General features: G+C 35.9%; 1 protein-coding gene across 4 annotated transcripts in view; it reads left to right on the top strand.

Annotated features, from left to right (window-relative positions):
* GABPA (GA binding protein transcription factor subunit alpha) overlaps positions 1-13,373 on the top strand; it is a 28,496-nt gene extending 15,123 nt beyond the window's left edge. For 3 of the 4 annotated variants that reach the window (XM_069785307.1, XM_069785309.1, XM_069785308.1), the window contains 5 exons: positions 2,299-2,493; positions 3,306-3,362; positions 4,388-4,528; positions 5,936-6,128; positions 10,431-13,373. In XM_069785307.1, coding sequence (XP_069641408.1) covers positions 2,299-2,493; positions 3,306-3,362; positions 4,388-4,528; positions 5,936-6,128; positions 10,431-10,659 — 815 coding nt within the window. In that variant the 3' untranslated portion in view covers positions 10,660-13,373. The remainder of the gene's footprint in view (positions 1-2,298; positions 2,494-3,305; positions 3,363-4,387; positions 4,529-5,935; positions 6,129-10,430) is intronic. The other variant, XM_069785310.1, reaches the window with a different exon arrangement.
* The last annotated feature ends 1,347 nt before the right edge of the window (positions 13,374-14,720 follow it).

Genomic DNA, 14,720 nt, shown 5'->3' with positions numbered 1-14,720 from the left:
AATGAAGACTTGTCAAGGTGACATCTGTTTCGGATATTGTATTTAAAAGTACATAATTGTTCTGCTCCTGTTTTTTGCCCTTGAGACAGTAAAAGTAAATATCCCTGCTTTAGTTTCCATTTCCAGTTCATACTTGTTGACATGTTTTAATATATTGCGTACAACATTAGCAAAGTTTTCAAGATGATGCTTAGATTTACCCATCCTCTTTCTAGCTTGTTCACACTAATACTGCTTGAAACAACAGAGTTTTAATGTTAAAATGTGTTCAGTCAACGAATCATGTATGGCACATATCTGGAATTGATTATTTATTACCATTTCTATATGTTCCTCTGGTGTGTGAGTTGTCTATAGTTTTGTGTGTTTGGCACTGGCATTTAAACCACGTGCTGTTGTGTTCTGTTGAAATGTCAGACAAGCATCCCAAAACTTGATGCTGTGGCTTGTTTGATTCAAATATAGGTATGCATTGGGTCCTATTGTATCAAATCTTGGTTTAATGGTTTATTTAATGTAGTCTTTCTAGATATGGTGTATTACACTTAATGTTCTATGTTTTTATCTATCTATCTATCTATATATAGTGCATGTCTATTAGCCCACCCATGTGGTGGGCTGACCCCAGCTTGGTGGGTGAGCCTCCACCCAGTCACTTACTTCCGCTCCAGAGGCATGGGGGAAAGAATCAAAAGGACCAAAGGGAGTTTAAAAGAAAAAAATCATGGGCCAAGATAAAGACCATTTAAAAAGCTGTCCTGGCTGTGTCCCTTCCCAGTTTCTTGTGCACCCCCAGCCTACTTGTGAGGGTGGCTGAGTGAGAAACAGAGAAGGCCTTGTGTCGGGACTCCAATACTCTCTGACCAGATTCCTTTAGATATTCCATGTGTGGAGGGTGTAACATTTAATATCAAATTTACTTGAAGATGGTTGATGTTACATCATATTTCTGATTTAGCAGAGTGATGCAAATTATGCTAAAAACACAATACAAAGGTGAGTTACACTCAGAAAAATACAACAATTGCAATAATCTGTTCAATCACAATACCAATGTGATTCCCATTACTGGTGTCTGTATATATATGCTCACCATCACGATGTTGGGTGTCCCCAGTTGCTGGGAAGAAAGACGTGGGTTGAAACCAGCCCAAGCCTGTTGTTCTCTTCAAAATTCTTTTGCTAGTTGTCTAGTTTGTGTACTCTATGTTGGGCTGAGCCATGTATTCACTCCCCACATGCTGGTCTGGCTAACTCAGGGAGAAGTTTACACCACCAGTTGATCCACTCAGCTGTTGATAGCTGTTTATCTAAAACAAAGGCCACCCTCCACCTCCTTTTTGTTGAGATAAAGTCAGCTTCTTTGCATTATTCTCCGGGCTGCATGGGCGCTTCACCCTTGCCTATCTCCTCTGAGCCTTCGTCCATTGTAGGGGAGTCACATTCCACCCCTTGGGCTTTAGTCAGTCACACCTTGACTCTGTGCAAGCACTGCTCAGCAGTAGCTGAAACATCAGTGTGTTACCAACACTGTTTTGGTCACCAGTGTGAAACACAGGACCATATGGGTTGCTATAAAGAAAGTTAACTCCATCCCAGCCAAACCCAGTACGATGGTGATTTCAAATGGTTTAGAAACTGAGATAATGTGAATGAGTTTAGAATGTAATATTTCATCATAAACGCATGCTGATCAACATATTTGAGGAAGAGCAGCCTGGTGTGAGAGCCATTACTCTTTTTTGAAACTAAAGACATATGGAAGAAGAAGAAAAAAATACCTTCTGTGTTTGAGAAATGTTGGGCATAGTTCTGATGTAAAAGCTTTTGCTAAAGGAAATACCTTTTTTGCCCTTTCCATCTCCCCACCAAGCAACACCATTCTGTCAGCATTTTAAGAGGAGTCAACTTTCCATCCAGTCAGATTTGGTCATGGTAACTACACTTCTTGACATTATATATTTTATTTTATGGAAGTTTTTATATAAGTGAAAACATACTGTCATTGGACTTTAACTGAATAGCAGCACTGACTGCCCTAGAAGCAGGCCCTTTTTAAAAAATAAATAAATAGATAACAAGAACCCCCTAAATAAAGTTTTTTAAAAGGCCTTCAGAAAAGGTCATACAAAAAAAGAGAGAACTTTGGGTTATGGTTGTTTGAATGCTGTGGATCAGTAACCACTTGTATTTCATTCTTGTTGTAACTTAGAGTGAGGACTAGCTCTGTATCCTCAGTGAGGAGGAACCTTGCAGTATATAATGGGATGATTTGTAGTTTTGTCTCTCTTTTCCCAGACCCAGTGCAGTGGTCGACAGACCAGGTGCTCCACTGGGTGGTGTGGGTAATGAAGGAGTTCAGCATGACTGACATTGACCTCAATGCACTCAGCATTCCCGGGCGGGAGCTCTGCAGCCTCAGTCAAGAAGACTTTTTCCAGCGTGTCCCACGGGGAGAAATTCTCTGGAGCCATTTGGAGCTTCTTCGAAAGTGTATGGGAGATTTTTCTGTAACTGACTTTACTTACTCCCCTTCCCCCTTCTCTCTTTTTTTTTTTTTTTTTTTTCCCCTTTCTTTAAAGATGAAAACAATTGTGAGCTGTTGTTTTTCCTCTGTTTAATACTGGCAGTAAAAATGAGGGCATCAATACAAGATAACAGGAGGTATTAGTGAGAATGTCTGCTGTTAGGAAACGTGTCTGCATACTAAACACTGTTTGCCCATCTTTCATCAAACTTCATAACTAATAGGGAGGAAGTAGTGACTGATGATTCCTCCTTGGTTTAATAAAGATTTTTAGTTTGTGCATCTTCTGAATTTGACAGTTTTGTAATTAAATATTGATTGTGTGTTATTTAGTATACATCTCTATGTCATATAGAAGTGAAGATTATTAAGCATAGGCAGCGAAATCCTTACGTTGTACACAACACAACCGATAAGTGATGTATGTGTATAATAGAATAATGTACATGGGCATTTCAGATTACCATGTTTGGATGTAACTTGGCAGACTAAAAACTATTTCCATCTTCATTTACATGATATAGCTAAAGGTTTTAGGGGATGGAGAATGCATAAGATACCTTGAAATTCACCATATACACTACATCCTTATTTCTAAAAATTGAATGACAGACATTAAATGTCTCTATTCATAAGACCATGAGCTATGAATGTCTCTTGCAAACTGATACCAAATTTTGACTTTTTTCCTCTATGAAATATGAAAGTTTTTGATCTTCAGGTGACTTGAAATTTGTGGGTTAAATAAAAGCTTACTGGTTTTTTTCCTAATTTGCAGATGTGTTGGCTAGCCAAGAACACTCTGGAGAAATAGCAACTGTTACTATTGATCAGCGTAAGTACTTTTGCCAGCAGTTAACTGTTTGCAGGTTTAGTGCTGTACTTTGGTTCAGCACTACAATAGTATAACATTTAGAAAAGCACTAGAGAGTAGTTTTCCTTGGTGAGGAGAGGAGAGCATATTTGAAACTTCAAAGCAAAATGTTGAGTTTCTCAATACTTTGTTATTGGCTGAAAGGAAGTGTATGACCTGAACTATGAAAGTTTCTAACTTTCATTTTGGATGGTGCGTTTCCCACTCTCTTGAAATAAGCTGTCTAGGATATATATTTGAGGTCTTGAGTTGTTCTGGTTTTTTGGGTTATATATTGCATTAATGAATGGATATATTAAAATGTTACGGTTTCAAAAGGAAGTGTTTCCAAAAATTGAAGGGTAGTGTGGAAGAGAGGACTTGCTTAGAAATCAATACTAGAAAAAATGCATTAAAGAAACTTTCCAGTTATTTGAAACTCGTTCTTCCAGCTGAAGCAGTGTCATCAATTATTAAAATGAATCAATTTTCAGAAGACTTGTAAGCAGCTTATATGTTAAATAGATAGACTGTGTATTACATCCTGGATTTGTCTAGTTAAAGCCACCTAGAGTGGGGTATTTGCATCCTCTTGCACCATTGTAATAGAAGGGTATTTAATTGCTGTTTGAATGGCAGGTATGGAGGGTTGTACAGTGACTAGAGAAATGTGCGTTAGGGTAGATCATATGGCAACAGCATAAAGATGAAAAAAAAGGCATAAGGGTTTTTTTTATGGAAACATGTAATACACATGGTAGTAAACTAAAGCTGATGTTTCATCTGTAATGTGGCATCTCTACTATGAGTCTAAAACCACAATTTCCACTGTAAGACGTAAAAAGTCTTTAAATTATTCTTAGCATTGTGGACTATACAATGTGTCATCTTAGCAAAGGAGAAAACTAGCTTGTAGATGTTGTTATAATACAGTTAATAAATAATACATGCCTGTTTCTGTGCCAGTGATTTATAATTGATGTTCTGCAATGTTCTCTGCTTTACAGCTGTGCAGATTATTCCAGCATCTGTACAGCCTGCTACCCCAACTACCATTAAAGTAATAAACAGTAGTGCAAAGGCAGCTAAAGTACAGAGAGCTCCAAGGATCTCTGGGGAAGATAGAAGTTCCCCTGGGAACAGAACAGGTATTGTCTCCATTATTTTTAAATGCAAATGCAGTAAACACTCATTAATTTGAATTACAGTTTTGTAGAACACATCTTTGTCACTCTAAATGTGAGGTTTGTAGAAGTCCATGTGGTGTGAAGGGGACTGTAGCTACAAAATATATCACAAGCATATGCAGACCTGGTAGGTTGGTTACCTTGCTGCACCTCACACAGGCACTATATTAACATGATGCTGCAGCTTTTGAGTCCTGCAGTAAATAAAATGCGTAAAATTGTTTCCCTTCCCATCACTTAACAGTCTGCGCTCTCAAACCACTGCATGGCATTTATTCAAGCTTCTAACTTCTTTCCACTTTCCATTTGCAGAAAGGGGAGAAAATAAGCTGTATGTTATAGAATCCTAGCCTAGCTACTACTTGCTCTGTTTGTTCCCCTCCTTCCTCTCCCACCCCCCCCCCCCCCCCCCCCAGTTTGGTGACTTTAGAATTTAGCAAGTTTCAGATTTCTTGTTTTGTTAAGTGAATGCACCTTCTGGAAAACTGCACCCTAAATCTGCATTTTATTTCTGGAATTACTGTTATTCGTACATACTCTTTGATTATTAATAACTCATCTTAATTTCCTTATCTTATTTTTTTTCTTGCTGTCATTTTTGCTTTGGTTCTCTCCACTGTTTTGAATTTTTCTGTAAAATCCTTTCCTCTCCTTCCCCTTGAATTTTTATTTGTTTTAAACTTTCCATAAAAGTCTATTACAGTGTCATTCAGGATTCTTAGGCCAAGATTTTATCGGCTGACGTCAGTGGAGAATACTCTGTGTTTCTCCCTTTAGACTTTAGATCTGTTACCTGTATCTCATTTAGAATTTAGGAATTTAACTGCAGATAGTTGAGTTAAAAAGAAATCTTAATGATTGGACATACAAAGATGTTATATTGACGTAAACTGAAGTTTGGGTTGGGGTTTTATTTTTGTATTTATAATATTTCACCTTGAAAATTGGAGACTAAACAATTTTTAAAAACAACTTCTATTACATATATGTATGTCTGTATATACCTGAAAAGGAATAAGCAGCTCTTGCTAAATCTCCTCTATTTTAGGGATAGATATGTGTCTAAATGACTGTTTAGTGTTATGTAATTTTTTTCTTAAGTTCTAGGGACAGGTTTATTTGAAATTTTGATTTTTATTTTTTTTTCCCCTGTATTCCATTAGTTTCTTTTTTAATAGATTAATACTGATGACTTTGCAGGAAAATGTTTACAGAAGAATAATTGGAAGAAATTAATTAAGTGCAAGTTTTCCTTCCATTATATAGTCTATGTTGGTCTGCTTTAATATGTTGGTTGAAAATTTTTAGCTATGAGGGGAACATAAAAAGGACTTACTGAAATGGATCTTGTTATTCCTATTTTGACAGGAAACAATGGCCAAATCCAGTTGTGGCAGTTTTTATTAGAACTTCTCACTGACAAAGATGCTCGGGACTGTATTTCTTGGGTTGGTGATGAAGGAGAGTTTAAACTGAATCAACCTGAACTGGTTGCACAAAAATGGGGACAGCGCAAAAACAAACCCACTATGAACTATGAGAAGCTTAGTCGGGCTTTGAGGTAAGAAACTTTAGGTACTGATCAGATATGAAGTGATTTGCTTCCAATTGGCTACTTTATTTTTAACTACCATAATGCAAGACTTGCGACTTTTTAGTAAAGGGATAAACAGATCCTCTGAAGCTACTCCTTCCCATCAGATTGTAGTAATCTTAGGGGCAAGGTATTTATTGGTTTTTTTCTTTTTTTTTCTTTTTTTCCTTTTTTCTTTTTTTCTTTTTTTCTTTTTTTTTTTTTTTTTAAGAAGCTAGTACAGTAACTTCTTAAAAATATATTTTCTTTTTTCAAGATGATTGAAACTGATATGATAGTTAATTTGGGTAGCTCACTTTCAGAAAAATATTTCTTTTTGATATATCTTCAGCATTTATGCTTTCAGTAGTGTGCCAAACAATATTGATTATTGGTGAAAGATCCAGAAATATGTGAATACTCTGAATTATTGACTTATTTTTATGTTTTACAGTTTACTTGTTCATGTTCCTCTTGCTCTTGTTATGGTATAAAACGGATACTTTCCTGTAATTACGTAATTGTTAGTAGTCTTCTGTATGTAACAATTTTTTCTGTATGTAACAAAACTTTTTTAATTTCAAATATTGATTGATCCATTCCATTGTTCTTATGGTAAGGATGTTAAACTGAAAAATACAGTTGACAGGAAAGTTTCAATTTACCCGATTCCAACATGGAGAACTTTTATAATCTGAAGAAATGGAAGCATTTCAGGCTGTCTTCATTCCATCGTGATTTTGTATTTTGACATTGGTAAAAGAGACTTGTGTTACTGAATCACTGTGGGTGATGTGCTTCAGGAGGGGGAAGAATGCAAGTACCTGAATTTTAGACTTTTTTGCCCTGATTATTTTGGCCTCTGGAATAATTTGAAGATTCATCCAATTTCTCTGAAATCATTAAGATTGAACTTCTAATTTCTTACTCTGATATGGTTAAATCTATTTCTCTTGATTAGTTTTCAAGAAAGGTATTTATTGCCTAATCCTGCAGATTATTTAAGCAGTTTTAGGAGCTCTTCCTGTACGAGTGAAGTTGCATATTGGTTGAAGTCTGAGATCTAAGATCTACTTTTCAGCATTTTCACTTTTGGCTACGTTATTTTTTTAAAAGGAAGTAAATGCATCTAGCATTGCTTTTAAAAAAAATAAATCAGCTTCTATTTTATAATACCTCCATGAGAAATGATGGTAAAGTTACCGTATTCTGGCTTTCTTTAGTCTCTTAGGGAGAATTTAAGTAACATCAATATGCGTAATGATGAATGAGTACTTTCACTGGGGGAGATCGAAGTCTAAAAGACCATGAATGGCATAGAGTCAGTAAAGAATACTGCTCAGTGTCTCATTTACATGAACAGGAGGCATCAGAAGAAACTGGCAGGCACCAGATACACATCTTAACTATACTCTTTAGTTTGTCTTGTAACTTCTTGAGGCATAGTATTATGGATGCCAGAATTGAGTTTGAGAGGAAAGTGGACAAATTAATGAAAAAGAAATATTTTGAAGGACATTAGGTATGGAAAGATGTGACTTCTAGAAGTTTCTGAGCCCCAGATCATTGAAAGCAAGGAAGAGCATCAATATATGCTTAGTCTACTTTCATGCTTTTCCTTAGGCTTCCTCTTTTGGTCTGTTGGAGTCTATATCCTGTTCTAGACAGATCCTTAGTCTCGTCTTGTGTGGCTGTTCTTGCATTATTTAGATACTACATTGGAATGTTACTGTTTTCATAGGATCACAGAATCCCTTGGGTGAGAAGGGCCTCAGAAGGTCTCTGGTCCAGAGCCTCCTGCACAAAGCAGGACCTTTCCAGTAGAGCTGCTCCCCAGCCTGTATTGTTGCAATACCATTCCCATATTTCCAACCTGGTTTTGTGAATCTATGCATTTGTGTACTGAAGGTATATGTGAAAACTTTCTGGAGCATAAAAATGATGTAAATGATGCCAATGTTTTTTGGGTTTTGTCAACAAACTCCACAGAACATCTCAAAGACAGCTGAAGAACTTTAGAATAATGTTCTTATCACTGGGATATTAAACAGATGTCTGCACAGTAATTTGCATAAATCACTATTAGAGAAGTTTTGCATTTATATCTTAGTCACAGAATTACAGAAATCACATGCCTCAATGTTGCCATTTTGGCAGCTGCATCAATATTGACATGTTTTCTAACACTTGAATGTCTGAAGGGATATTTAATGCCTCTTGCTACTCCCATGATAAACACTGTTGCCAAGCTAAAGTTTTATTAAATAGTAATATGTTTTGCTTACTAATGTACTGAAATTACTGTTTCAATTGTTGATTAATAGAGAAAATGATGTTGATATTATTGAGAAATGTGCTAGCTCTTCTGCCCAGGTGTAGGAAAACCAGGCAGTATAGAAACTAGGGCCAGGTGAAAAACAAAAGAGCAGCTTTCATTGTTACATACACCTTGGTAAATTTTCTAAAATCAACATCTGTTTAATTATCCAGCAGGGAAGTGAGACTTGAAGAAAAATAATTCATCTGTATTATTCTGAAACAAAACTTTCATGTGACTCGGAACATTCCAGTAACTAAGGCTTTGTGAACTTGCATGGGTATTTATTTATTTTTAGCTTTCTATATTTTTGAATAAGTAAATGCTGTAATCAGAAATGCATTCAACATAATATTGAAAAAAATCCTCTCACCACATTGCCTGAATTCTAACTTGAGTGTTTCTAGCATGAGATGTGGAAATCTTGCATGGTTTTGGGCCTTTGCATAAATGCGGACTAATTTCTTGTGGTTCTTTTCCTTTCTGATCATATCAGTAATGTGGACTAAATAATTCAAAGAAATTTATTCAGTTTTGTAAAGCATTTTTCTACAGCATTATTTTGAGACAGGCATTATTGTACAGGATTGTATAATAAATGTAAATGCTTGTACAGAGTTAACAAAAAATTTTGGCTAGTGGCACTTGACAGTTCTTGTACTCCATAACAGACCTCTGTGGCTTCTTGCATCATATCAGTAACCAGCAGGCTTGCCATCATTTTTTCTACGTAGTCTCTCGCATCCTGTCTTTCCTTTGGTCCTGTTGCTTAGATTGTGACCCTCAAAAGTAAGAAATTAAAAGGTGCGCTTTTTTCCCAGAATTTGAGGTGTCTGAAGAAATTTGGTTGGATTCTTAGTAACTTACCTCTTTTCCACTAGAGCTGGGAGACAGAAGTTAGTCTTTTAATTGACTTAATTTTGTGGGTGAATGAGAATCGTCTTTGCTTTACAAGCATGTCACTCAGAGGACTGAGTTTTAGACAGTCAAGAAATCTGGGCTCATTGGTACTACATTTGGGTGGTGGTTTTGAGGAAATTAAATTGTGTAGGGTTTTGTGGGGGGGTTTTGTTGGTTGGTTTTGATTTTTTCCAAATTTATCACAAGCTTGTTAAGCTCGTCAAGTCCAAGTTATGTCCCACTCACTTAGGTTTTCTTAATGAGAAATGTGACGTGCTTTCTATTAGTGCCTGCAGTGAGACAAGAACAGCAACAAAACTGTAAAATTCTGACTTCTGTTTTAGTGGTATCACCTAAAGTTTTATAATGTCTCTGGAGTACAGTGGGTCATATAGACTTTATCTTTACTGCCTTTCTGCCCAGTCTGATAATTCTTTTGTGACACAATGTAAAAAGTATTCATAGTTAGAGAAGCCACTTCTAGTTGTAAGTAAAGGCAAAGGATGTAGTTTTGCCAGCATATGAACTATAAAAAATACTGCCAAAAATGCTTTTATAGTTTTTACTTCCATCTTTGAAAACAATAGGGAGAGAACGGCTGCTTTAGTAGCATAGAAACTACAATGCTAACTTTCAAACTGTGTCCAACATGAATTTTTTCCTCAGAAAAGCAGAGACAAGTAAAGATGGGAAAGGACAATAATGAGTGGGGAAACGAAATTTTCTTAAGGCAGAGCACTGTATAAAATTTATTCATCCCCACAAGCTGTTTTTAAACTCCTCTGAGACCTCCATTTCTGAACTGGTGCTTCCGACTGCCTACAAAAGAATTACTATGTTTTGTTTCTCCTTAACGTATCAAGGTGCAGGGACAATTTTCAACTCTCTTCCCTTTCCTCATACAAGAAAATGTCTAAACAGTATCTTGGTATGTGAAATTATATGAGAATCTTGATGAGAAAAAGATTCATATTTTGGCCTCTGAGTGACCTTAAGTAAATAACCAATGCATATAGAAGTTACAGATGCTGAAAGTTTACATTGATTTTTTTTTTTTTTTTTTTTTTTTACAGGTATTACTATGATGGAGACATGATCTGCAAAGTGCAAGGCAAGAGGTTTGTGTACAAATTTGTCTGCGACTTGAAAACTCTGATTGGATACAGCGCAGCAGAGTTGAATCGGTTGGTCACAGAATGTGAGCAGAAGAAACTAGCCAAGATGCAGCTCCATGGCATTGCACAGCCAGTTACAGCAGTGGCACTAGCTACAGCATCACTGCAAACAGAGAAAGATAATTAAGCACTAGGACCTGAAAGCAGGAGCCTGAGCCCTTTCCTATATAACCAGAGCAGCTGCTGCTCTTACCTTTATCAGAAATGGAAACTTGTTTTGTTTCTTGACAGTACAATATAGAGCATGATTTTCTATAAAGAACTGGGACTCGCATAAATTTGGATCTTTTAACAGCATATATTTCAATATAAGTTAAGGGATCATCACAACTTCTGCAACTTTGAGTCAGGGCCTCTATGGTATGCAATCTGAAGTGGGTGAGAAAGGTTGAACTGGTCAGCGCTCTGTGTCCACAGCTGTACAAAGTAATTTTTGCAGCGCTTTTAACAAAAATGAAGTACCTACAGCAAGCAGGGTGATCAGTTCTCTGAACTCAGTCCTTTCCAGTCTTTTGTTCTCTGCTGAACTACCAAATGGCATTTGATGCTTTCAAAGTTAAACATTTTCATTATTCTTATTTAATCAAGCAGAGCTGAAAGACATGTTAAATGTTACAAAGCATCAGGTTCTTAAAATAGCTTCTGTGTTTATAAGCAAAGGAAACTAAGACTAGACTGAACTGAAGATTAGTGCTGAAGAAGGAGATCCAGGTTTAGATCTGGCTTAGGTGAAAAGCCAATTATGAGTATTTCATTGTAATATGTAGACAATATGCATATATGAGGGCAAGTACTTACCTGTTTTGAAAGACATTGTTAATGGTAGCCATTTAGCAAAAAGCGAAGTTAAACTTCTTCCTCCACTACCACCCCCATCAGGTGATTTGAAAACTTGAAAAAATAGCCCTCACCCAAAGAGTAGGTTGTCTTGGTGGGGGGGGGTTAATGCTCTGATCTGCAAGGTGCTTATACCTGCACGGTAGTCAACCTTAGGAACGGAAGACTTAAGTTAATCACAATCAGTAGTCCCTGTTTAGAAACAAAATGCAAGTTGAAAATAGTTTTACAGAGAACTGAAGTTTGATTCCCAAATTATTGTACAGTCTGACATATTAAAATACAAAGATGTATTTTTTATTTAAAATTAATTTCTTTCTGAACGTGAAGTGATGTTTTTGAAGCTTCATAAGCCAAATGCATGCTCCAGAGCTGGGTGCAATTTGAAGTATGGATAATGAATAGAAATAATTGGAATGCATTCTGAATTCTGAGCTACGGAGAGTACTTCATGCAGACTTATACATGCAGTAAAAAGTAGGCTGCTATTTTTGAGCTTCTGTACTGATACCTATTAGACTATTTCTTTTGATGGCTGAAAATGATGCAATATTGGTTTTGCGTTTGCCCCTTCGTGTTATTAAACAGTATATTATGTCACCATGCATATTTTCCAACTTTTTGTAAGTGAAACCCTCTCTGGTAACACTTAACAATTAAAATGCAAATGGATAAGGGAAAACTTTTAATTCTGTGAGGGATTGAGCTACTCTTAAACCTTAAATCAAAAGTGTTTGTACAGTGAGGTTCTAAACATGAAATGTGTTTATACTGAGTAGTGAGAGCACTGGACTGTTGCTCTTGATCCAAAAAGGAACAGTCATACTTGCAGGCAGAGGGCAAAGAACACAGAAGACTCATGTTCATTTTAAAGATGCATTGAGGACAGAGCTTTTTGTCTATAGGTGGATGTTCATCTGCAGATACTTTATGCTTAACTAGAAATCTTGCATGTAGTTCTAGCCTACTTTTTTCATCATCACCATGATTATAATTTTTTTTTTGCCAGATTCTTTCAGTAACTCTTAATATTGTTTTCATTCTTGAGCTCTTAAAGCACTCCATGTACTGAGCATGCTGGTTTTATTTGTTTTTTAAAAAATCTTAAGCCCTGAGCAAAATATGTAAATTCATCTGTCATGAGAGGTCAACCATGAGTCCATTTATTACTGTTACAGTAGTCTGATTCCACCAATTGGCAATTGTTTGAGGTCACTTATGCAGATTTGATTACTAAGAATAAGATGAAGCTGATAGTTCAGTGGCCGCAACTATGTATATAACACCACTCCATTACTAAACAGAAGTCCAACACAAGTCACTAGTTTTATTTAGCAGAGTTCATGAGAGGCCTTTTTAGTTAAAACACCGTATAAAAAGAAGAGAAGCTTAAGATACCAGCTTTCTAGATCAAACTGGACTGTGGGAGGATAAACTAACAGCAAAATTGAAATGTAGTATCAATACTTTATTCCCCTTAGTGTTCTTGTTACATGATAAGCCCTCTAGGGAAAACTTCTGATATCACACTTTCTTTGTAAATACATCTGATTATTATTTTGCAGCTTTTCAGTAGGTATGATAGTCTTTTGGGTTCTTTGTTGTGGGATCATCTGCTTTTCCACTGTGTTCTAATTAGTAAAGAAGGATTCTTTCAAACAGTATAAAAGCACTGTCACATTCTCTGTAGTTGAGGGGGAAATCTGTGACTAACTTGATGTCTTCAGTAAAATAAAAGATGTAGAATATATTGTCAAAGGCTGTTCTGTTGCTGCCAGAAGGAAAGCATAGAAAGAATATTCCCAATTTTTTGTAAAACAGAAGGTTTTTTGCATACTTTTTACTCTTTAAATAAAGACACTTATACTCTGCTAATATGCATTTCTTTTGTGTTCTGCATTTTTTTGGTAATTTTACATGAAACAATTATTTTGTATTTTTACTCTGATAAAATATTTGTGCATAAAATGTCAATATAGTAAAATAAAAATGTTATACAGCTAATGCCTGTTGACTTCTTAATTGTTCAGAAGGCCATTTGTAATGTCATTCAGGTGCAACCAGTTTAAAGATGAATACATGCACTTTATTCTCATTACTCTTAAGATCACAGGCTTGTTACAGGAAGAAGGCAGACTACCTTATTTTCTGAAGATGCATCTTCTTTGACTCGTTACTTGGCTGCGTGTTTCTACTTTTAAACTGGAACTCAGTGTCCTTCGTTACTGTAACAGCTTGCGTTAACATTAGTTGTAAGTCTCGGAATGGTGCTTTGATAAAAATAATGAAGGAAGCTTAGCAGTAGGACAAAATGGAGCCCTATAAAATAGTTTTATGCTTTTAGGAGTGTTTAAATTAGAAAGGTTCATGTTGATCTGTAATCTTTGGACTTTGTTTTATTCTTGCAAATAGACCTGCTTACTTGATGTGGCCCACTAACTCAATTGTTAGTACTGTTCTTGTTAAGAAGAAGATAAAATTCTGATTATACTGTTACTACCTTATTTTTAAATCATGTCTCAGTAGAAATATTTTCATTATACCCTGAACTTCTCCATCTGGACTGCCAAATTCAAGACTGAAATATTTTGTCATCTTTAAACCTACCAGATCACTTGATTTCAAAATGTTTATGTTTAGCTCAGCAGCAACAGCATGTAATGGCCTGAAAATAACTTTTTAGAACATTTCAATAATTTGTTGGCCTTCTTTTAAAGTACACTTACAAATGTTCAGTATCTCCTGAAATGAGGACCTTTTGTTTGTGTTTGTAGTTATTAGTATCTTTATGCCAGTGAGAGTTTGTTTTGGGATTCCCATTCTCAGACTGAAATTTTTATTGGGACAATATAGGGAATTACAAACCAACAGCTTGCAATTATCAGTCTTAAGCAACATGAGCTGACAAGGGGCTCCATTGCCTGATAGTGAAAGAAGGATGATATAAATGCCATTGATGTAAGTTTGTAGGATTTTTTAAATTTTTTTTTTTAAAGCAGCATCATAAAAGATCCATTCACACAAGTCTATGAGGAATATTTCTACTGACTAGACTGGTGTTTTTTGTTGTTCAAGATCATACATATTCTTAAAGGTTGTGGTTTTGATATAGCTCTGTCAGGACTTCTACAATATATTTGGGTTGATACTGGTTTTTTTTTTTTTCTTCTGGAAAAGTAATTCTTAATATGGCTGATGCTAAACAGAAGATTACTCAGAAAGTAGAGGAATGATTGACTGGTTTTGAGAGTTGTAACACGGGACCCAATACATTAGACATATTATGACTCAATTACATTTTGCATCATTATTTCAGGATTAGAGCCCACAGCATCTCATCAGGCACCAAAC

The sequence above is a fragment of the Haliaeetus albicilla genome, chromosome 6 (assembly GCF_947461875.1).
Source record: "Haliaeetus albicilla chromosome 6, bHalAlb1.1, whole genome shotgun sequence".
NCBI classification, from domain to species: Eukaryota; Metazoa; Chordata; class Aves; order Accipitriformes; family Accipitridae; genus Haliaeetus; species Haliaeetus albicilla.
The sequence above is the reverse complement of the archived record's forward strand: the minus strand, read 5'-3'. Positions and strand labels throughout refer to the sequence as shown.